The 24,636-nt window shown below is 35.0% G+C and overlaps 1 protein-coding gene across 1 annotated transcript in view; it reads left to right on the top strand.

Moving 5' to 3' along the window:
• MARCHF4 (membrane associated ring-CH-type finger 4) overlaps positions 1–3,035 on the top strand; it is a 526,799-nt gene extending 523,764 nt beyond the window's left edge. Inside the window, exon 4 of the mRNA XM_053689801.1 lies at positions 2,671–3,035. Coding sequence (XP_053545776.1) covers positions 2,671–3,035 — 365 coding nt within the window. The remainder of the gene's footprint in view (positions 1–2,670) is intronic.
• Positions 3,036–24,636: the final 21,601 nt, after the last annotated feature.

The raw sequence follows: 24,636 nt of genomic DNA, 5'->3' as shown, positions 1-24,636 counted from the left end.
TTGAGACCCACCCTTTTTATGGAGGTTATGATTGTTTGTATAAAGCACAATTATTTCCAAATTCCTTTGTTGATGCTTTTTACTCTTTTCTTTATCACCCCACTACTTGGCTATTTGTTAAACTGAATTGTGGGTGTGGTGAGGGGTGTATTTATAGGCATTTTGAGGTTTGGGAAACTTTGCCCCTCCTGGTAGGATTGTATATCCCATACATCACTAGCTCATGGATTCTTGCCAATATGAAAGAAATGAATTTATCAGGTAAGTTCTTACATAAATTATGTTTTTCTTGATTTTCCTTGCAGATATGTTTTAGTTAATTTTTAATGGACACTGTATTATGACCTGTATTATTGGTGAAAACTTTAATTAAAAGATTAAATATCATGTTATTACAAAAAAAAATTTAGAATAAAATTTCAAGGTTCCTTTAAAAAAGCATACAAGCCACATTATAAATATTGTGCTGATATAACCAAATCCCTGCACAAACCTTCGCAATAACGGCATTTTTATTTTGTACATAGATGGTGTTTTAATTTTTACAGGTGTCTTTCATAACTGAATTTGTACAGAAAACTAAAATATTAATGCTAAAAATCATAAAAAAAACAGCAGTTACTTTATTTAATTCAGATAATCAGACATATTTAAGAATTATGACTTCGAACAGTACAGGAAGGTTATATTTAGCACATAAACTTTAGTTTTTTGTATATCTGCATATATTCCTGTCCATCAAGTCTCACATAAACAATTTATGTCATAAATAGAAATTTCTACTATTTCTGTTATTGTTTTATTCTTTCCCAAACCTCGGTTTTTCTTTCTCAATGTATCTCTCACATACACAATATTGTTGTTTGAAATATATTGTGGATCCAAATTACTTTAGCAATTTTTTATTTTGCCACTTCCTGATCGCAACAGAGAAAATCAATAAGCAATTTTATGCGACGCAATTGAGGGGAAATAAAAATATGGTGCTTTACTATTATGAACTTGAAGCGTTTTCATTCAATACGTGAAGCCTAAGGTTATATCTTCATAACAGGAAACATTGACGTTATACAAATTAAATTATAGACAAGCTACTGATACATAAGATCATCCTAATTACATAAAAAATGAAGTGCTGTTGTGCATGATATTTTCTAAAGCAATGACTTTCTAGTCTTTGTAATTGAGCTTAATTGTTGAGTTATTGCAAGGACACATGAAGACACATTTTTATTCAATACTCATACAGGGACAAAAGGTCTGCTGGTTATTTTAATGAAAAAACATTAATCGATTTTTAAATTTCGCATTTATTTTTTTTCCAACAGTCTTTAAAGAAATATTTTTTTTTCAGTTCAGTGCCGCCTTTAATTTGTGTTTCTTTGCAATTTTCTCTTTCTCATTTCTTCATTTTTTAAAATATATTATTTTCTCTTATGATTATTCTGTTCTATTCTGCCGATCTTTCTTTCATTTTCTTTGACTCTTAGGGGAAGATTTATCATACCCCGGGCGGACATGATTTGCTATAGTGAATCATGTTCACCCTGCATCGCTAAATATAACATTGCACAAGCATTTCTGGTGAAATGCTTGTGCAATGCCGCCCCCTGCTAGCGGCCAATCGGCCGCTAGCAGAGGGTGTCAATCATCCCAATCGTATCTGATCGGGATGATTGCAGTCCGCCACCTCAGAGGTTTTATGACCACTGCTTCTTAAATCCTGTTTTAGGTGAGCCAGAAGGCTTGCACAGAATAAGCAGCATCCGCTAATTGATAAATACCCCTTAGACTTTTTTGCTTATTTACCCTCTTTTACCCCACAACATTTTTACAGTTACCAGCTTGTCTATTAATCATTTCAGGGTCAATTTATTTCTCCTTTCCTGCTTCTTTTTTTTTTTTTTTTTGCCCCAATAACTACTTCTGCATTCTGTGTACCACTTTCATTCTTCCTTTTTATTAAAAATATTAGTTGGTATTGAAGCTATCAAGGTCCCTAGCCTCTAGTGAAGCATTGAATCTAAATTTCTCAGAATTTTTTATCAAGTACGTTTGACATTATTTGAAAGACAATATTCTGTTCTTTCCACTTAGTTTTTCTATCCGTTTATATCTGTGAGTTGTTCCCCCCCCCCCATTACCTCAGTGCTCACCAGCAAAAAAAAATGACTTTAAAATAATCCCTGAAGGGCCTCATAATAAAAAAAGGCATCCTACAGAATCTAGCCAAACCACAGGGATTTAGAAAATCTAGCCCTGAGTCCCCTATGTTTGTGTAGGCTTAATATTATAGCCCCCCATATGATGAGGTGGTAAGTTATAATTCATATAACTGGACTTTCTAGTGGGACAGTTATTTCAATTTCTGGTTATCATATTACATAAATTTACTAAATTTAGATATCTACATAAATATACTTTGTAGAATACACAAACTGGAGAGTTTGTATGATGCCTTTAGATTCTCCATTAACCTGGATCAGATCATGTCAATTTAAAAAGATGTTTTTCTTTTATGGGGAAATATCTGTATTTATTATATTTCTTTAATATTGATGTGTGGAGATTAGTACTGTTTGCTTTGACTTTTTTTTCTGTAAGATTCCCAGAATGCTTGCTTTTCATATTCAGGAATTGACTGTTTCATTTGTTTTTATAATTATGCAGGTTTGATTATCCATGAGGGACCCTCAGTATACCGGATTTTTAAAAGATGGCAGGCAGTGAACCAGCAATGGAAAGTGATGAACTATGACAAATCTAAAGACTTGGAGGACCAGAAATTAGGAACTAGCCAGCGGACAAACCAACAAACCTCTTCCCAGACCAATAACTCCTCCTCCACTGGTGGCACAGCCAGTAACTCCACTCCAGCTGACAGTGGTAACCATAGCAATGGCCATGCTGGGACCCTGTCTGACCATCACTGTGCTTATACCATCTTCCACATCCTCAGCCATCTTAGGCCACATGAACAGAGAAGCCAAACTAGCACTAACAGAGAGTTTGTAATGAGAGTAACAACTGTCTGAGGTAACCAGAAGGCCTTATGTGAAATACTAGGAAGACTGAGCCTGGAGCGTGCCTTTTCTTTCCTAAACAAGGCCTCTACTTGACCTTCTCAACGGTAGAAGTCTTCAGAGAGGCTGTCTAAACTGAAATGGTCACACACCCTGGTCTGTGGGTTCTTCAAAAGTGCAATACTGACTATTTTGAAAGACTTGCAAGCATGGTAGATTTAATTACCTAATGTGGAAGGTTGTTCAAAACCCTGGCACACTAATTGGGAAACAATGGCTCAAATTGGTTAGCTTCCTTTTCAAAGGTTGAGGATTTCAGTGTTAAAGATTTGTCCTTTGACCGGTTTACATTACAGCATAAAAATCCCTTAAGCACAAAGGTGAATCTGATAAATGGTTCTGTAAATGAACACTGTGTCATATGTTTTACTGTTAAAAGTCTGTTCATTTCAATTTTGTTAATTCTTTGCTTTTTAAATCTCATTAGGGATAAAAGCCCTTGTCGCTCCTCCACGCCTGAATTCATCAGGGCTCTTGAAACTTAACAGGCTGTAGAAATGCAAAGTGCACAGAAATGTCCATTACTTGTTTCATTCATCAGGAGAATATTTGATGCGTGTGGTTGATTTTATACTTTCAAAGCCTTTAGTTTGATTGACCCCAGGCGATAATTATTCACCCTGATCTCCGTTAGTATAAGAAATTATGATCAGAGTCCAGAAAACCCAATTTATTCACAGCTTGATACAAGCCTAAAGTAAGCACTAGTTTAATGGGTTGTTTTTGTTTGTTTTTTTGCTGTAGGTGATATCCTTCTGTTAGTACTACTTTGCTGTCAGTATAGGGATATCGTACAGTATAAACTGCAGTATATTTTCCAATAAAATATATAGTTTTTCTTTGTGCTTTGTAGTTTATAGGGTAGATCGGTGATTGACTCATCTGGTTTAGATTCAACATACAGTATTTTGTAATATTAGTACCTGAGGACATAAATCTTATTGAAAATGATGAGCCAGTTTTTAACTATTAGTGTTCAAACAGAAAATTATTTTAACTCCTGGATTCCTGTTCATGTTTACTTTCGTTATGATGAATGAAATAATTTCTTCAAAAAAAAAATATCTGTAGGAATCTCATTTAATATTTCCCCTCAGTTTAAAAGCTGCATTCAGATTAGTTCAAAACAAATAACAAAGCAAATTAAAATATGGTTATTTTTGCTTTATTTACACCCCTTTTGAAAACCAAATATGCATTGAATGATGCATCATATAGCGTATAATATAAGCTGGAAGACAAAACATCTACTTTTTAAAGAATACAGCATGGGATAATAAACATACACCTAGATTTAGAGTTCTGTGTTAGCTTTAAAACGCTGCTTTTTAACGCCCGCTGGTATTTTGGCAGGTACAGGTGTACCGCTCACTTTTTTTCCGCAACTCGAGGCTACCGCAAATCCTCTTACGTCAATTGCGTATCCTATCTTTTTAATGGGATTTGCCTAACGCCGGTATTATGAGTCTTGGAAGAAGTTAGCGGTACAGCCTCTACCTCCAAGACTCCTACCGCATAAAAAAGTCAGTAGTTAAGAGTTTTATGGGCTAACGCCGGAACATAAAGCTCTTAACTACAGTGCTATAAAGTACACTAACACCCATAAACTACCTATGAACCCCTAAACCGAGGCCCTCCCACATCGCAAACCCTATAATAAAATTATTTAAACCCTAATCTGCCGACCGGACACCGCCGCCACCTACATTATATCTATGAACCCCTAATCTGCTGTCCCTAACATCGCCGACACCTACATTATATTTATTAACCCCTAATCTGTCCCCCCCAACATCGCCGCCACCTACCTACACTTATTAACCCCTAATATGCCTACCGGACATCGCCGCCACTATAAAAAAGGTATTAACCCCTAAACCGCTGCACTCCCGCCTCACAAACACTATAATAAATTGTAGAAACCCCTAATCTGCCCTCCCTAACATCGCCGCCACCAACCTACAATTATTAACCCCTAATCTCCAGCCCCCAACGTCGCCGCTACTATAATAAAGATATTAACCACTAAACCTAAGTCTAACCCTAACCCTAACACCCCCCCTAAATTAAATATAATTTAAATAAAACGAAATAAATTTACTATGATTAAATAAATTATTCCTATTTAACACTAAATACTTACCTATAAAATAAACCCTAATATAGCTACAATATAACTAATAGTTACATTGTATCTATTTTAGGAATTATATTTATTTTACAGGCAACTTTGTATTTATTTTAACTAGGTACAATAGCTATTAAATAGTTATTAACTATTTAATAGCTACCTAGTTAAAATAATTACAAAATTACCTGTAAAATAAATCATTACCTAAGTTACAAATACACCTAACACTACACTATCAATTAATTAATTAAATAAATTAACTACAATTATCGAAACTAAAATACAATTAAATAAACTAAACTATAATACAAAAAACAAACACTAAATTACAAAAAATAAAAAAATATTACAAGAATTTTAATCTAATTACACCTAATCTAAGCCCCCTAATAAAATAAAAAATCCCCCCAAAATAATAAAATTCCCTACCCTAAACTAAATTACAAAGTAATCAGCTCTTTTACCAGCTCTTTAAAGGGTTTTTTGCGGGGCATTGCCCCAAAGTAATCAGCTCTTTTACCTGTAAAAAAAAATACAATCCCCCCCCCAACATTACAACCCACCACCCACTCACCCCTACTCTAAAACCCACCTGATCCCCCCTTAAAAAAACCTAACACTACCCCCCTGAAGATCACCCTACCTTGAGCCGTCTTCGGCCAGCCAGCCACCGATGGGACAGAAGAGGACATCCGGACCGGCAGAGGTCTTCATCCTATCCGGGCAGAAGAGGACATCCGGAGCGGAGCCATCTTCTATCCAGCCAACGCGGAGCCATCCTCTTCAATCAAAGTCCTAACGCAGAATGAAGGTTCCTTTAAATGACATCATCCAAGATGGTGTCCCTCGAATTCCGATTGGCTGATAGGATTCTATCAGCCAATCGGAATTAAGGTAGGAAAAATCTGATTGGTTGATTTAATCAGCCAATCGGATTGAAGTTCAATCCGATTGGCTGATTGGATGAGCCAATAGAATGCGTGGTCAATTCTATTGGCTCATCCAATCAGCCAATCGTATTGAACTTCAATCTGATTGTCTGATTAAATCAACCAATCAGATTTTTCCTGCCTTAATTCCGATTGGCTGATAGAATCCTATCAGCCAATCGGAATTCGAGGGACGTCATCTTGGATGACGTCATTTAAAGGAACCTTCATTCTCCGTTAGGACTTCGATTGAAGAGGATGGCTTTGCGTCGGCTGGATAGAAGATGGCTCCGCTCCACTCCGGAAGGATGAAGATAGAAGATGCCACCTGGATGAAGATGTCTGCCGGTCCGGATGTCCTCTTCTGTCCCATCGGTAGCCGGCTGGCTGAAGACGGCTCAAGGTAGGGTGATCTTCAGGGGGGTAGTGTTAGGTTTTTTTAAGGGGGGATCGGGTGGGTTTTAGAGTAGGGGTGTGTGGGTGGTGGGTTGTAATGTTGGGGGGGGATTGTATTTTTTTTTTACAGGTAAAAGAGCTGATTTATTTGGGGCAATGCCCAGCAAAAAGCCCTTTTAAGGGATGGTAAAAGAGCTGATTACTTTGTAATTTAGTTTAGGGTAGGGAATTTTATTATTTTGGGGGGCTTTTTTATTTTATTAGGGGGCTTAGATTAGGTGTAATTAGATTAAAATTCTTGTAATATTTTTTTATTTTTTGTAATTTAGTGTTTTTGGGTTTTTTGTATTACAGTTTAGGTTATTTAATTGTATTTTAGTTTAGATAATTGTAGTTAATTTATTTAATTAATTAATTGATAGTGTAATTATTTTAACTAGGTAGCTATTAAATAGTTAATAACTATGTAATAGCTATTGTACCTAGTTAAAATAAATACAAAGTTGCCTGTAAAATAAATATAATTCCTAAAATAGATACAATGTAACTATTAGTTATATTGTAGCTATATTAGGGTTTATTTTATAGGTAAGTATTTAGTTTTAAAAAGGAATAATTTATTTAATTATAGTAAATTTATTTCGTTTTATTTAAATTATATTTAACTTAGGGGGGTGTTATGGTTAGGGTTAGACTTAGGTTTAGGGGTTAATAACTTTATTATAGTAGCGGCGATGTTGGGGGCTGGAGATTAGGGGTTAATAATTGTAGGTAGGTGGCGGCGATATTAGGGAGGGCAGATTAGGGGTTTCTAAAATGTATTATAGTGTTTGCGAGGCGGGAGTGCGGCGGTTTAGGGGTTAATACCTTTATTATAGTGGCGGCGATGTCCGGTAGGCAGATTAGGGGTTAATAAGTGTAGATAGGTGGCGGTGATGTTGGGGGGGACAGATTAGGGGTTAATAAATATAATGTAGGTGTCGGCGATGTTAGGGACAGCAGATAAGGGGTTCATAGCTATAATGTAAGTGGCGGTGGTGTCCGGAGCTGCAGATTAGGGGTTAATCATATAAAGCAGGTGTCAGCGATAGCGGGGGTGGCAGATTAGGGGTTAATAAGTGTAAGGTTAGGGGTGTTTAGACTCGGGGTTCATGTTAGGGTGTTAGGTGTAGACTTAGAAAGTGTTTCCCTATAGGAAACAATGGGGCTGCGTTTGGAGCTGAACGCTGCTTTTTTGCAGGTGTTAGGGTTTTTTTCAGCCAGCTCAGCCCCATTGTTTCCTATGGGGAAATCGTGCACGAGCAAGTTTTTCCAGCTTACCGCTACTGTAAGCAACGCTGGTATTGAGGGTTGAAGTGGAGCTAAATTTGTCTCAACGCTCACTTTTCTGAGGCTAACGCAGCCATTCAGAAAACTCGTAATACCAACTTTGTTTAAAGGGTGCGCTAGAAAAAAAAAGGCTTGTTAGCACCGCAGGTCTTTACCGACAAAACTCCAAATCTAGGCGATTGTGTATTACAATTACAAGACATAGGCCATTATGATGTCCAACTATTAATAAAACAAAATGGGTCTTGATACAAAAGAAAAAACAAAGAGGCAATTATTCTTGTGTGTCTTATATTTAATGATGTTATTATGCCCAGGTTGTTATGCCAGGAAAAGTTTTTTTATCAGTTGCTATATTTATGTTGATAGCATTTTTGAATTTACATTTCTTGAGATGCAGATGGCTGTCAAAGCCTGATGAGTGGGTTATAAAAGATTCTATGGTCTATAGACTGCTGCTCCATAACTTGCCCGCCTGCTCTTAGGCTGCGGACATCAATCCACCCAATCCTATATAATTGGGCTGATTGACACCCCCTGATAGCAGCCGATTGGCCGCAAATCTGCAAGGGGCGGCATTGCACAAGCAGTTCACAAGAACTGCTTGTGCAATGATAAATGCAAACAGCATATGCTGTCGGCATTTATCGATGTGTGGCAGACATGATACACTACATCGTATCATGTCCGCTCGCACTTTCATATATCGGCCCCTATACATGGAAGTAAACCGGCAGGTCATTTATTAGAGCTTTTAATGAAATATCCCTTTTTGCAGCTGTTGACATGATGAAATAGAGATGCACCATATAGACAGATGTAGATAATAGATAGATAGATAGATAGATAGATAGATAGATAGATAGATAGATAGATAGAACAAGGAACAGAAGCGCAGGTGGAAAAGTATAATTAGTAGGCATTCCAGTATGGGCAGTGGCATTTGGGTATTTTTGGCACTGGATTTATTAGTGTAAGCGCAAAACACAAATATCTTTGCAAAAGCAAATATTTATGCATTCCACTTTTACAGTAATAAATCCGGTGTCGAAATAGCCAATTGCCACTGCCTTCCGCCTTATTTAGCATTCGTTTCTATAACAAATGCTGATTAATACATTTTTGCTCATGCATAATAATTACCCAGTAGTTTGGGCTTGATAACATGGTGAACAGTAAGACCTAATGGTAAATTTTCAAGTTCATAGCTTTTGTTTAATTTACTAAAAAACGCTTGGCTAAGTTGACATTGGTGGTATTAATTATTTTCTGCGGGCCAATTGTCGGTAACACACCTGCTGAAAAAAGTTAACATCATTCAGCCGTTTACAAAGCTATTAGATATTCATTTTGCTCTAGCCACATGATGGCAGAAAAAGTGTTTGTTTTTTTTACTTTCATTGACTTCAGTGGGAGTTTTAAAATGATAATTTGAGCACAGTGTAGACATTGAGCCCATTGTACACAGTGAGCCCATTAATAACTTTTGGCTTGCCATATGCTGTATAGTAGAAAAATTAAAATTCTTTAATCCATGCTATTCTAAGACTATTGACCTTAGACTCATGTATGTTTAACCCCTGCAAAGAAAATACACACAAAGTAAAACACAGCTAGTCACATGACTCAGCTGTGGAGCTAGTGCTGCTGATTGGATTACAGCGTGACATTTTTATTGTACTATAATGGCCCTTTAGCTCTAATTTTTGGCTACCTCTACTAGGCATAAAGGGTCAAAATGCCAGTTACAACTAGCACTACAAAATGAACAATTATGTTGACTCTAATATTTTATATGTAAAAAGGTACCCATAAATAGTAGTATAAAACAATATAATATGTTAAATACAATATATATATATATATATATATATATATATATATATATATATATATAAATGTTTCAAACCCTGAAGAAGTCTGGCATAAATGTCAATTAAATAGTTCAGTAAATATTCCTAAATATATTTACAGGTCTATTGTGGCTGAATCAATCAAAGGTGAAGGTCATAAGTGCAAAAAAAGTATTTTATACCATACGGTTAAAGTTACTAAACAACACTCTGAGATGCTAATTTCAGCTACAGAGTTGTTGAATATAGAGAGATACAGTTGTACTTAAGACCTGATGATATTTTTTAGCACCTGTAAAACCGAACAAGGAAGTAAGCAAACTTAACATGAAATGGAAGTCGGAAACAATTTACAACAACCAAATTGGATAAAAAATGTAAGCTCAGTTTTTGCACCAGCTATGTAAACTCAGCCATAGCAATTATTAATGGAACTCACATGGCACTTGCAAAGGGTAAATACATAATACATTTTTATAAAAGATGGACTAATCTAATATTTTCTCCACTTCGATTTGTTCTCAATTATTAATTTTACCTATTCAACAGTATTAAATTGTTTACAATTAGCTTGTTTATCTTTTTTTCTCATTTAAAATTGCTGATTTTGCCTATTGTTTCCCCACTTATACTGAACATTTCTGAACTTAAAGGGACAGTCTACACCAGAATTGTTTTTGTTTAAAAACATAGATAATCCCTTTATTACCCATTCCCAAGTTTTGCATAACCAACACAGTTATATTAATATACATTTTACCTCTGTGATTACCTTGTATCTAAGACTCTGCAGACTGCCCCTTATCTAAGTGATTTTGACAGACAAGCAGTTTAGCCAATTAGTGCAGACTCGGGAGTCAGCACAATGTTATCTATATGAAACACATGAACTTTTAGTGTCTAGCTGTGAAAAACTTTCAAAATGCTCTGAGCTAAGAGGCGGGTTTCAACGGTTTAGAAATCAGTTTGAGCCTACCTAGTTTTCGCTTTTCAAAAATACCACCAAGGGAACAAAGCAAATTTAATTATAAAAGTCAATTGGAAAGTTGATTAAAATGGCATGCTCTATGTGAATCATGAACGTTTAGTTTTGACTAGACTTTCTCTTTAAGTTCTGTTTACAAAAAAAAACATGTAAACGAGAAGGTTTAGATAAAATAATGCTCCTAGTGGGAAGGTGTGACAGAGAGGTACTAAAATATTCTGTTGTTCTCTCTAAGGGCCTGATGATTGAAGCTTCTACTGCTTGGAGAGAAATAATAGTGCAGAACTCACTAAATGCTATAAGAAAGAGGTGGGAACCTGGGAATCCCAGAGAGATAAGAGATGACTCCCATTAATCTCTCCGCTCAGATGAGATGATCTAAAATGATCCTCCAGCACTGAGAGATTTTTCACAAGGTTCTAGAGATGCAAATTTTGCTACACTTCTGTAAGGGGCATTCCCTTCATTTCTGTATTTAAAGGAGAGACAAGCCTATTGCGGTATAGCAATGCATTACATGAGTTTTGTTACATTTACACTTGCGCTTTGTATTTTATATTACTTTATACTTCAGATTGGGTCCTTTAAATTTTATTACATTCAAGCATAGCACTTTCTATTTCATATTTTAATGCATTTAGATTCTGTATACAGCAGAGTTCACAAATTCTGATTATGATTTGACAGTTTCTGTGCTACTTTAACAAATTAGGATCATACTTTGTATATTTCTGTGTATCTTTTACAAATTACATTGCATTGTATTTGCTCTATTGAAAACTAAAGCTGTCAGCTTTAGAAAGTGTGAGGGACAGCGGAGTTCCATTGGCTGAACAGATTAGTTTCCAGAGCATATCTGAAGCTCTCTCACAATTTTCATGAAAAACTGTTAGCATTTTACACAAGCTGGTCTCACTGATGTATCTTGCATGCATTAAAAGGACAGTCTACTTGATTGTTTTATTGTTTAAAAAGAAAAATAACGCCTTTATTTCCCATTCCCCAGCTTTGCACAGCCAACATTGTTATGTTACTATACTTTATAAACCTCTTTCTGTTTCTAAACCCCTGCAGGCCACTAATAATCTCAGTGCATTTTATTAGCTTTTCCCAGCCAGACAATGCTAGTTCATACAGATAACATTGTGCGCTCTCCCATGGGGATATGCACAAACCAGCACTAATTGGCTAAAATGCAAGTTTGTAAAAAGCACTGAAATAATGGGGTAGTTTTGAAGATTACAAGGTAATTATAGAGGTAAAAAGTATACTAATATAACAGTGTTAGTTATGCAAAACTGGGGAATGGGTAAGAAAGGAATTATTTATCTTTGTTAACAATAACATTTTTCAAGTAGACTGTCCCTTCAAATACAAAATAGAAAGTGCAAAGCTTAGATGTAATACAACAAAGGACACAATCTGAAGTAATATAGAATTTAAAGCAGAAAGTGTAAATGTAGCATAATTCTCATGCCTTGCCGTGCCATATTTTACTGTGCTTGTCTCTCCTTCACATACAAAAATGCAGAGAATGCCCTTTGTAGATGTATTGCAAAGTCTGACTTTTTTAGAATCTTTTGAGGGATCTTGTAGTGCTAGAAAATCATTTTAGAACATCTCATCTTATCGGAGAGCTTTAGATCATCAGGCTTAAGGACTGGCCTTTGACTAAACAGCAATAGAGAAGATAATGAGGATGTTGTATAAATTATTAGACAGATAAGATAATGAGGTATTCTCTCCCTACAAGATCAGCCGATTGTATTGGGTTGTGGTTTAGTTAGCAGACATAGCTATTTCAAATACAAAAATATACCAAAAGGAACAATTTACCACACATTTTAAACTCTTCAGCTGGTATAACAAGTAATTGGAAACACATTAAGGAGAAACCAATGTTACAGAACAATGTAATGATAGGAACAGCAAAGGCTCCTTAAAGAGCTCTACAATAAATTTTATTTGTTCTATTTAAAGGAGGGTATCATAAAATGATTACATTGTGGAAACTTGTCCTTATCTATTATACATATAATTAGCATTTTTGTTTTGATTCAACCATAGCCAAATGAACTTAATTAAGGAGTGACAGAATTTATAATTACGTGTACTTCAATTTGAAAAATTAAATTTCTATATAGGGTAACTTACAAGATCTTGAACTAGAATTTTGATGGGGTATAGCGCCAAAGACGGACACCTATAGCTCTGAACAGTGAGCTAACTAGCTAGCTTAGAAGATATACTAAGAAAATAAATATGTTCAGAGCGCCTCAAAATGGGCTAAGTGTTGTACAATGTATAGAGTGTGTGTTTAGAATTATTTTAATTGTAGATCTAGTTATTTACACAAGAATAAAATATGCCACGATGGGTACAGTGGAAATAAATCACAATAAAAACAATAAGATGTGGATCCACTCTTGTACAAATTGAATATTGAATATATCTATATAAAAACACTGAATAATGAATTGATGTAGAGGCAATGATAGAACCTCCAATGAAAATATAAGAAAATTAAAATTCAAACAATGAATGAAAGAAATCAATCCAAAGTGTGGATTTAAAAAATAATTCAATAAAGTCAAATGTATGGATTGCTGATATCTACTAGGAAGAGGATAACGTAAGAGATATTGTGTACCAGTGTGTACAAAATTTGTACAAGAGTGGATCCACATCTTATTGTTATTATTGTCATTTATTTCCACTGTACCCATCGTGGCATGTTTTATTCTTGTGTAAATTACTAGATCTACAATTAAAATATTTCTAAACACACACTCTATACATTGTACAACAGAGCCCATTTTGAGGCGCTCTGAACATATTTATTTTCTTTGAAGATCTTGAACTAGATCAAGTTACAGATCTAAAATTAAAGGGACATAATAGTGAATTAGGGAAAAATGCTCTAATGCTCTTGAGCAATTAAAGGGACGTGGGAATCAAAATTTACTTTCAAGATCTGTAGAAAGCAAACAATTTAACAACTATTTCTATTATCAAATTTACCTCTTTCTATTGTTATTCTTTGTTGAAACTTTAAAATGCAAATGTACATTTTCAAGGTTTATATCACTGGTTTTCAAACCTGTTCTCAGGCCTCCCTAACAGGCCACATTTTGAGGATATCTGAACTAGAGAACAGGTGAAATAATCAGCTGATTAGTAACCATGATTATCTTACATGCTCTCGTCCAAGGTAATCCTGAAAACCTGGCCTGTTGGGGAGGCCTGGGGACAGGTTTGAAAACCAGGGGTTTAGATAGAGCATGCCATTCAATTTACTTATTATCAAATGTAATGTGTTCACTTTGTATGTTTTGCTGAAAAGCATATCTAGATAGGCTAAGGATCAGCAATGCACTACTTGGAGCAGTGATTGATGGCTACACATACACCTCTTGTCATTGACTCACTAGATGTGTTCACCTAGCTCCCAGCTTTGCAGGGTTTAAATTCTGTAGTTAGTAAAATGCAAGCAACAGTGTAATGATTAACTGCTCTAACACATTAAAGAATTTTGCACTTTTATGTCATTTATGTGTTATAGCATTTTATTATTGCACTATTGCTACGTTGCATATACAATCAGCTAGATTACGAGTTGTGCATTAGGCTTAAAAGGCAGCGTTGGCCGGTCCCAACGCTGCTTTTTATCGCCCGCTGGTATTACGAGTCTTGAAGGTACAGGTGTACCGCTCACTTTTTTGGCCAGACTTGGAAATACCGCAAATCCACTTACGTCAATTGCGTATCCTATTTTTTAAATGGGACGTGCATAGTGCCGGTATTACGAGTCTGCCAAAAAGTGAGGGGTAGACCCTCTCCTGTCAACACTGGTACCGCATTTTAAAGTCAGTAGTTAAGAGTTTTACACTCTTATTAACCCCTAAACCGCCGCACTTCCGCCTCACAAACATTAGTTAAATATTATTAACCCCTAATCTGCCGTCCCTAACATCGCTGCCACCTACCTACATTTATTAACCACTAATCTGCCGCCCCCAACGTCGCTGCCACTATACTAAAGGTATTAACCCCTAAATCTAAGTCTAACCCTAACCCTAACACCCCTTAACTTAAATATAATTTAAATTAATCTTAATACAATTCCTATCATTAACTAAATAATTCCTATTTAAAGCTAAATACTTACCTATAAAATAAAACCTAAGATAGCTACAATATAACTAATAGTTACATTGTAACTACCATAGGGTTTATTTTTATTTTACAGGCAAGTTTGTATTTATTTTAACTCGGTACAATAGTTATTAAATAGTTATTAACTATTTAATAACTACCTAGCTAAAATAAAGACAAAAGTACCTGTAAAATAAAACCTAACCTAAGTTACAATTAAAGTACAAAAAAAACAAAAAACTAAATTACAGAAAATAATAAACAAATTAAAAGATTTTTAAACTAATTACACCTAATCTAATCCCCCTAAAAAAATAAAAAAGCCCCCCCCAAATAAAAAAAAGCCCTACCCTACACTAAATTACAAATAGCCCTTAAAAGGGCCTTTTTACGGGGCATTGCCCCAAAGTAATCAGCTCTTTTACCTGTAAAAAAAATTACAAATCCCCCCCCAACATTAAAACCCACCACCCACACAACCAACCCTACTCTAAAACCTACCCAATCCCCCCTAAAAAAACCTAACACTAACCCCTTGAAGATCACCTTACCGGGAGAAGTCTTCACCCAACCGGGCCTAAGTCCTCAACAAAGCCAGCAGAAGTGGTGCTCCACACGGGCAGAAGTGGTCCTCCAGACAGGCAGAAGTCTTCATCCAGACGGCATCTTCTATCTTCATCCATCCGGCGCGGAGCGGGTCCATCTTCAAGACATCCGACGTGGGGCATCCTCTTCAATCGACGGCTAACACAGAATGAAGGTACCTTTAAGTGACGTCATCCAAGATGGCGTCCCTTCAATTCCGATTGGCTAATAGAATTCTATCAGCCAATCGGAATTAAGGTAGAAAAAATCCTTTTGGTTGATGCAATCAGCCAATAGGATTGAAGTTCAATCCTATTTCTGATCCAATCAGCCAATAGAATGCGAGCTCAATCCTATTGGCTGATTGGATCAGCCAATAGGATTGAACTTCAATCCTATTGGCTGATTGCATCAGCCAATAGGATTTTTTCTACCTTAATTCCGATTGGCTGATAGAATTCTATCAGCCAATCGAAATTGAAGGGATGCCATCTTGGATGACGTCACATAAAGGTACCTTCATTCTGTGTTAGCCGTCAAATGAAGAGGATGCTCCGCATTGGAAGATGGACCGGCTCCGCGCTGGATGGATGAAGATAGAAGATGCTGTCTGGATGAAGACTTCTGCCCCTCTGGAGGACCACTTCGTCCGGCTTGGATGAAGACTTCTCCCGGCTTCATTGAGGATTTCAACTCGATTGGGTGAAGACTTCTCCCGGTAAGGTGATCTTCAAGGGGTTAGTGTTAGGTTTTTTTAAGGGGGTATTGGGTGAGTTTTAGAGTAGGATTGGTTGTGTGGGTGGTGGGTTTTAATGTTGGGGGGGATTTGTAATTTTTTTTACAGGTAAGAGAGCTGATTACTTTGGGGCAATGCCCCGCAAAAGGCCCTTTTAAAGGCTATTTGTAATTTAGTGTAGGGTAGGGCTTTTTTTTATTTTGTTTTTTTATTTTTATTTTGTTAGGGGGATTAGATTAGGTGTAATTAGTTTAAAAATCTTTGTTTATTATTTTCTGTAATTTAGTGTTTGTTTTTTTGTAGTTTAGATAATTTTATATAATTGTATTTAATTGTATTTAATTTAGGGAATTAATTTAATTATAGTGTAGTGTTAGGTGTAATTGTAATTTAGGTTAGGTTTTATTTTACAGGTAAATTTGTCTTTATTTTAACTAGGTAGTTATTAAATAGTTAATAACTATTCAATAACTATTCTACCTAGTTAAAATAAATACAAACTTGCCTGTAAAATAAAAATAAATCCTAAGCTAGCTACAATGTAACTATTAGTTATATTGTAGCTAGCTTAGGGTTTATTTTATAGGTATTTAGTTTTAAATAGGAATAATTTAGTTAATTATAGTAATTTTATTTAGATTTATTTAAATTATATTTAAGTTAGGGGGTGTTAGGTTTAGGGTTAGACTTAGGTTTAGGGGTTAATAACTTTAATATAGTGGCAGCGACGTTGTGGGCGGCAGATTAAGGGTTAATAAATATAATGTAGGTGTCGGCGATGTTGGGGGCAGCAGATTAAGGGTTAATAAATATAATGTAGGTGTCGGTGATGTAAGGGCGGCAGATTAGGGGTTAATAAGTGTAAGATTAGGGGTGTTTAGACTCGGGGTTCATGTTAGGGTGTTAGGTGTAGACATAAAATGTATTTCCCCATAGGAATCAATGGGGCTGCGTTACAGAGCTTTACGCTGCTTTTTGGCAGGTGTTAGACTTTTTTTCAGCCAGCTCTCCCTGTTGATTCCTATGGGGAAATCATGCATGAGCACGTTACACCAGCTCACCACTAACGTAAGCAGCGCTGGTATGGGAGTGCAGTAAGGAGCAGAATTTTGCTCAACGCTCACTTCTTGTCTGGGTTGTAAAAACCCGTAATACCAGCGCTGTCTGTAAGTGAGCGGTGAGCCAAAACTGCTCGTTAGCACCGCACACCTCAAAACGAAAAACTTGTAATCTAGCCGTAAGTATTTAAACCATGCAAAAGGGTTAAACACATAGTAAAAGTCAGCTCCAGAGCAAAAATACAATTCTGGGACCTAGTTGAAAACATCAGTACAACCTATGACAATAATCATATGTGCCTTTAAAATCCACTCTGGAACAGCAATACACTTCTGCTCCTGAGCTAGGCACAGGGGATTAAGCACCTGTAGACACAGTAGTGTGTTTAATATAATCTCTAGTGCATTAGAGCATTTTTCTAAAGCACTATTATGTCTCTTTACAAGTGGTAGTAACTGAATTCTTCTTTAGAGTCTATGAAGATTTTTATTTGAATTACTAGTTGTTAAGTGTGCATTTGAAATGTATTCTATCCACTTGAGTGGAAAAGCTAGAATCTAACCATTAACATTGGTTCTGTCATGCAAATTGTTCCATGGAAAAAATTAAATATTTCGAAAAACATAAGGTTGTATTTTGATGTATTGAATGTATGTTTTAGACTTTTTAACTTAACATTTGATTAAAAAAAAAAAAAACAATTATTACATTAACATTTGAATGCTGATTGCATTAAATTACATCAAAGTCTATGAGAATCAATATTCAAGCATTTTTTTTAAATGGAATCTTACAGTCAATATTATTTTATTAAATCTAATCGATTACAACAATGCATTCAATACAGCAACATTTACATGCTGTAAAGTATTTTCTTTAAAAACTATAACTTGGAAAAAGGGACAATGCAATACTCATCCATAGATGAACACAGCCAGTGATCTAAGTGACTAGAGGTACTGTATATGAGTAGTCACCAGTCATGTCCTTTTCTGGATTAATAGTGCATTGTGCTGCTCTAAATCTGACTTTAACTATGTGTTTAACATATGGTTGCACACATGGTTGCAATAATCAAACACTGTAATTTTATTTCCCTTTAATACTTCTAATCTTTATAAGACATTAAACATTAATTTTGAATGAACAAATGTCAATACTATTATTTTTAACAAATGATCCAAAAACATTTATCTATCCCTAGAATGGAATTCCAGGCTATTCAGGTAATAGTACATCACCTCAAGACAAAATTTACTCATAAATATCACTAAACCTCCCCATCTTGAACTTGACTAAACATTATGTGGTATATGTAATTTAAATATATGATTTTTGGAAGTTTCTTTTGTAAAATATAATTATTATCACCTGTAAAGCTCCATCTTAGGTCAAATTACTCTCAGCCCTGTTTGCAAGTTTCAACTCAATTACAAATCCATTGTTAGCACCATACCTAGAATCTTGTTGCAGCAGGAGAGGATTTTTGTGACTCAGATGTGTTAATAAAACAGACCACATGATTAAGGGGCATAGCTCCCCGAAACGTCGTGGCTGTTTGACTCTGCACTTATTCCAATAAAGCATTGAAAAATTGGACATTTTGGAAAGCTTCATCCTTATTTTTTTCATTATTGTTGGGGAGTTTGGTAGTGACTCCTTGAAGCTCTATCCGCTGGTTTTGTTGCTGGATAAATTTGACATTGTGTTAATAAAACAAAACAGACTTAAAGGCACAATAAACACCTCTTGCTTTTTAATTTTTTTTAAATTCTCCTTTAAAATACTGTAGGTTTTAAGGATTTAAACAAATTAGGTTTTGCCATCTACAATTTTATGTTATCAGTGCAATTTTTTTGGATTTCAGAAAAACATTGACCCATCAAGCAGGAACCTTGTATATCACAGCTAGGGTTGCCACCTCCGCCATGGATTCCTGGACACTTATGAGTTACACATGCTGCAGGGTGTACAGAGGGAAACAAGCATTGCTGGACAGCAAAAAAAAAGTGATCCTGGACAGCATTATTCATGTTCTTCCCTGCACACCCTGCAGTATGTATAACTCATAAGTGTCCAGGAAAACATGTCTAAGGTGGCAACCCTAATCACAGCAGCTTGCCATATAGATACCTTGATCAATGCATATAATTTATGAATTGAATAAAGATGGGGTAATATTTCCTCAATTTTCTTAAAATAATACAACCTACAGAAAATATTTTAGTTGCTTTTGGTACTGGTAGAGCAACATGTTCTTTTTGCTTATGAATTATATTTTTCATCTGCCATTGCTACAAGCCGAACCATAAGGACACTGTAAAAGGGTTAATGAGTCAGAATTTAAAGGGACATTAACCACCTATAGATTTGTGCAAAAAATTTATTGTCTAGGCCATTTACACCATTTTGAAGAAGAAAAAAAAAAACAGGTTAGAGAATTTGCATTTAGGCATGGGAACAAGTACAATTACCCCCATTGTATATGCAATGTTATATTTCAGGGTAATATTTTGTTTGGAATATCACATTTTAAAAAGATGTTAAAGAGAGGTAACAAGCATCAATATTTGGCAACATAATCTGAAAATGAAGTGTGAAGTTATTCTGTCTTTCTCATTGCACCAATTAGGAACTGCGTGTTTAATGATGTGGGGATCACAAGAAAGTGTTACATAAACTACAAAGCTACAGAAATTCTTTGGAAACAAATGAGGCATTTCTCGCTTTAAAAAGGTGTCAAGCAATGATCTTAAGAATACAGCTGTCAAGGTTGCTATGATGAAGCCAATCTAGGTGCTAAAGACTTGAATATCCTATTCATTCTAAATTCATTGTATAAAAATCTTTTGTTTAAAGATTATATTTAACTTCCTTATAATGTCTAGTTTCTTTTTGTTGCCATTCCCAGTATTATTGTATACTCTGTTTCCGGTCTTGTTCTATAAGAACTTGGTGATAGCAATTTTTTTTCTGCAAAGTATTATTTGTTTTTTTTTTTTAAATACACGTAAATCAAATCTGCAGTTTTTCAGAATGACAGATTCACACATCACTGTACGTATAATTACTATTCCTGCTTTGACACATTCAGGTTTAATTGTCAAACCTTATCTAACAGAAGCTGAGGAATCAATCTCTTGCTGAGTCTGAGTGCTCATTACATAAATCCTATGGATACCGTTTAACAGATATGCAAATGTGACAATGATATTGTGCTCTCTGTCCAATAATGAATCCCAGCAGAAATTCACAAGAAACTAAGTCAATTTGTCTGCACATTTGCTATCAAATCATTGGTCAATCAGCCTGGGTATGTTTGGTCCAAAGTAACCATTAGATGCTTCACCACCCCTACAACATCACTAATACTACATTACTGCTTGCCAAAAGGTTGCAGCCAGGATATTGGGGGATATTATTTGACAGTAGCAATGTTTCCTACATTAAGATACAGACTTCTATTAATGCCTTAGGTGCCAGAGAGGACTGCAGCCAGTCATATACTTTCAAAATGTTTTGCCGCCCTATCTGGCATTCAAAAGGTTAAAGGGACACTGAACCCAAATTTTTTTCTTTTGTGATTGAGATAGAGCATGACATTTTAAGCAACTTTCTAATTTACTCCTATTATCAAATGTTCTTTATTCTCTTGGTATCTTTATTTAAAATGCAAGAATGTAAGTTTAGATGCTGGCCCATTTTTTGTGAACAACCTGGGATTTCCTTGCTGATTGGTGGATACATTCATCCACCAATAAAAAGTGCTGTCCAGAGTTCTGAACCAAAAAATGCTTAGATGCCTTCTTTTTCAAAAAAAGATAGCAAGAGAACAAATAACAATTGATAATAGGAATAAATTAGAAAGTTGCTTAAAATAGCATGCTCTATATGAATCACTAAAGAAAAAAATTGGGTTCAGTGTCCCTTTAAACCTAGCTATTATGATAATGTCACCATTCACACAATGAGATTTAGCCCATGACTATATTACGACACACAATATTTTTGTGACAGTTGTTCACATCTTCAAATCAGTGCATAACAACTTTGCTGCTGTCACAAACTTTCCTATATGAATTAACATAAATAAAAATTGACTTGGATCTCATTAAACCAAAGTCAGGGACAAAGAGTGTCTTTATTTACACAAACATGGGCTGTGGTTTGAACTTGTTGGATCTGTTGATTATCTTGTTAAAACACAATATATATATATATATATATATATATATATATATATATATATATATATATGTAAATCCCCTTCGTAAAAAAAGCACTCACTGGTCTTCATAAAATATCATATTTATTTCAAAAAGTATTATAGAGACATAACGTTTTGGTGTATCCTTACACCTTTACCAAATGTCAAAAACAGGAACAAAAAAGAGCGCGTCCCCAAAGAGACTCCTAACATAACATACCAACACCCACCTTATATACATTTAAAAACAGCCCACTCCATCATGTCGGCTCATAGTGATGTCATCAAATTACAGCGTAAGCATGACGCATCACCGCCAATTGATTGACCCTTGGTTACCATAGTAACCTATACATGGGAGCAAAACCACGTAACCAGCCATACAAGACATCACTGCGTAAATAACAGTAGAAGATGCAGATATCCCATCAAAGTGACAGACAGTGCACTATGGTGCATAACTATATGATACCATATTTATTTAAGGAAGGTCAATCAGTAAAGAACTGAAACAAGAAGTACAAATGTAGCACTCTCAACGTTTGATAATGTATAGTAAAGTATCTGCTAAACACAACTAAAAAATAAAACTTAACTTTAATTTAATAATAAAGATATTAAAAACAAAGGGCAGATGAATGTTAATATTACAAATTGCTTATTTGGTGCCAGAAATAAGTTATGAACAACCAATATTGAGTAATAACCGAATGGTTAAATGGTTGTCACAATCTGAATACGTTTAAAGGTATACAGAAGTTATTTCAGATAGATGGCCTCAGATATATATATATATATATATATATATATATATATATATACCTCTGGTTACCATAGGCAGGTTGGTGCTTGGTAATAACTTAGATATCGTTGGAAGATATACATGTACCTTTTAATACCATAGGAGGATATGTCCCTTTAAATACCGTAGGTGTGTCTCCCAAAGTGGAGAGATAACTGGTGAAGGTTACAATATGATACCACTAATGTGTCCTCATTGTAGGAGGACACATCTGTAGCACCATGAGTATTCCCTCCAAATAGGAGAGAAATATACCTTTGTTACTGTATAAAGAGAGAAATTGTACCGTGTTATACCCTAGGTACCAGGATACCTTCTAATACCGTTTGTACATTCCAAAATGAGAAGTATATTCCCCAAAGAGGGAAAAAAGATATCTTGTTGTAACGTAATTATGCCCCAAATTGGGAGATATTACAAAAATGTTATAAATATAATCTCTAACTGGGGATAAGTATACCAGTTTATACCGTAAAAATGATAATACCTGTTAATACTGTAAGTATCACTCTGCAAACAAGAAATAAAGATATAAATATCAATTAATACCAGAATGTAGTATTATTATAATCTCCTGATGGAAATGAGTGTACCTATTGATACCATAAAGGAGAGGTTATCTGTTAATACCATGAGTATCACTGCAACAAAAATTTGAAAAGTGAATACTTATTATAATCTCCTAATGGAAATGAGTATACCTGTTAATCCCGGTATATATCAATTGTAGTCTCCTAATGGAGATGGGTTTACCTGTTAATACCGTAAAGGAGAGGTTACCTGTTAATACCATGAGTATTGCTCAACAAAAAATGTTGAAAAAGGTATGTCTGTTGATAAGTATACCTGTTAATACCGTAAAGATAAGGATACCTGTTAATACCGTGAGTATCACTCAACAAATAAAAGAATGAGATATATATACCTATTAATACCAGGGGTAGTTATGTTCTTATCTCCTGATGGGAATAAGTATACCTATTAATACAGTAAAGGAGAGATTACCTGTTAATACCATAAGTATCACTCAAAAATGGAAAAGTGTATGCCTATTATGGAGATGAGTATACCTGTTAGTACCATAAAGGAGAGGTTACCTATTAATACCTTAAGTATTTCTCAACCATGAGTTGAAAAGTTTATATCTATTAATACCATTTGGTCATAAGTGAAAAACTATATATTTGCTGTGGATAAATCTCTGGATGGAGATAAATATACCTATTAGTACCAGAAGGAAGTAGATACCTATTAATACCGTGAGTATCACCAACAAATGAAAATTGTATACCTATTAATACCATGGGTAACAAATAAGCAAAATGCTAGTTAAAAAAAGGGAGAGGGAGCAGGGACGCCACTGACGCATTTCACCATGGTGGCTTTATCAAAGGGCAATCTCACTGACATCTCGTGGGATTTATATACCCTTAGCTCTTTCAGGATTCGCTGTTACCGCCATCAATCACAGGGCATCTTAGGTGATTGGATCAATTGTCTGTCACTTGGTGTAAACCGTTTTGATTGGTTACATTGGCGTGTAAATGCAAAAGTGCTCTTTATTCTTATCCGGTTTTATAGAAATTGATCATTATTGGAGACGAATTAGGCCTCTATTGCATAGCTTATGTGCTTATGTGTAAATAACGTCCGAAAAAGCTATATCGTATTATTTTTATATTCATCCTTTGTCATTGGTCGAAACATCTGTCACTCATTATAACACGTTCGACGATTGGTTCTTTAAAGTCCAATCAGAACTTTATATGATCGGAACTGAATATTAAGATTTTAATCGTGATAAAACCTGATAACATGTAAGTTAAATTTTACTATTTCTGAACTGTATGACATCCAAGTAAAAAGGATTTGAGACATACTAGCACATAGCATGCTGAATCCTTATAAAGCTATATCGTATTATTTTTATATTCGTCCTTTGTCATTGGTTGAAACATCTGTCACTCATTATATCACGTTCTACGATTGGTTCTTTAAAGTCCAATCAGAACTTTATATGATCGGAACTGAATATTAAGATTTTAATCGTGATAAAACCTGATAATATGTAAGTTAAATTTTTCTATTTCTGAACTGTATGAAATCCAAGTAAAAAGGATTTGAGACATACTAGCACATAGCATACTGAATACTTATAAAAAGATGGCTGATGATACACTGTTCAACGAAAACAAAACTATTCTAAAAAATATACTGAGGTAAATCAAAACAAAGGATTAAAATGAAAATAGCAAGTAAGTATAGTTTACATGAATAAATGCGAGTGATGTGAAAAACATAATGACAAGTAAAGAGGATTTGCATACATAAATAAGTGATATATTTACTTGCCATTATGTTTTTCACATCACTCACATTTATTCAT

This window comes from Bombina bombina, chromosome 1 (genome assembly GCF_027579735.1).
Source record: "Bombina bombina isolate aBomBom1 chromosome 1, aBomBom1.pri, whole genome shotgun sequence".
In the NCBI taxonomy this organism is placed as follows: domain Eukaryota; kingdom Metazoa; phylum Chordata; class Amphibia; order Anura; family Bombinatoridae; genus Bombina; species Bombina bombina.
The sequence above is the reverse complement of the archived record's forward strand: the minus strand, read 5'-3'. Positions and strand labels throughout refer to the sequence as shown.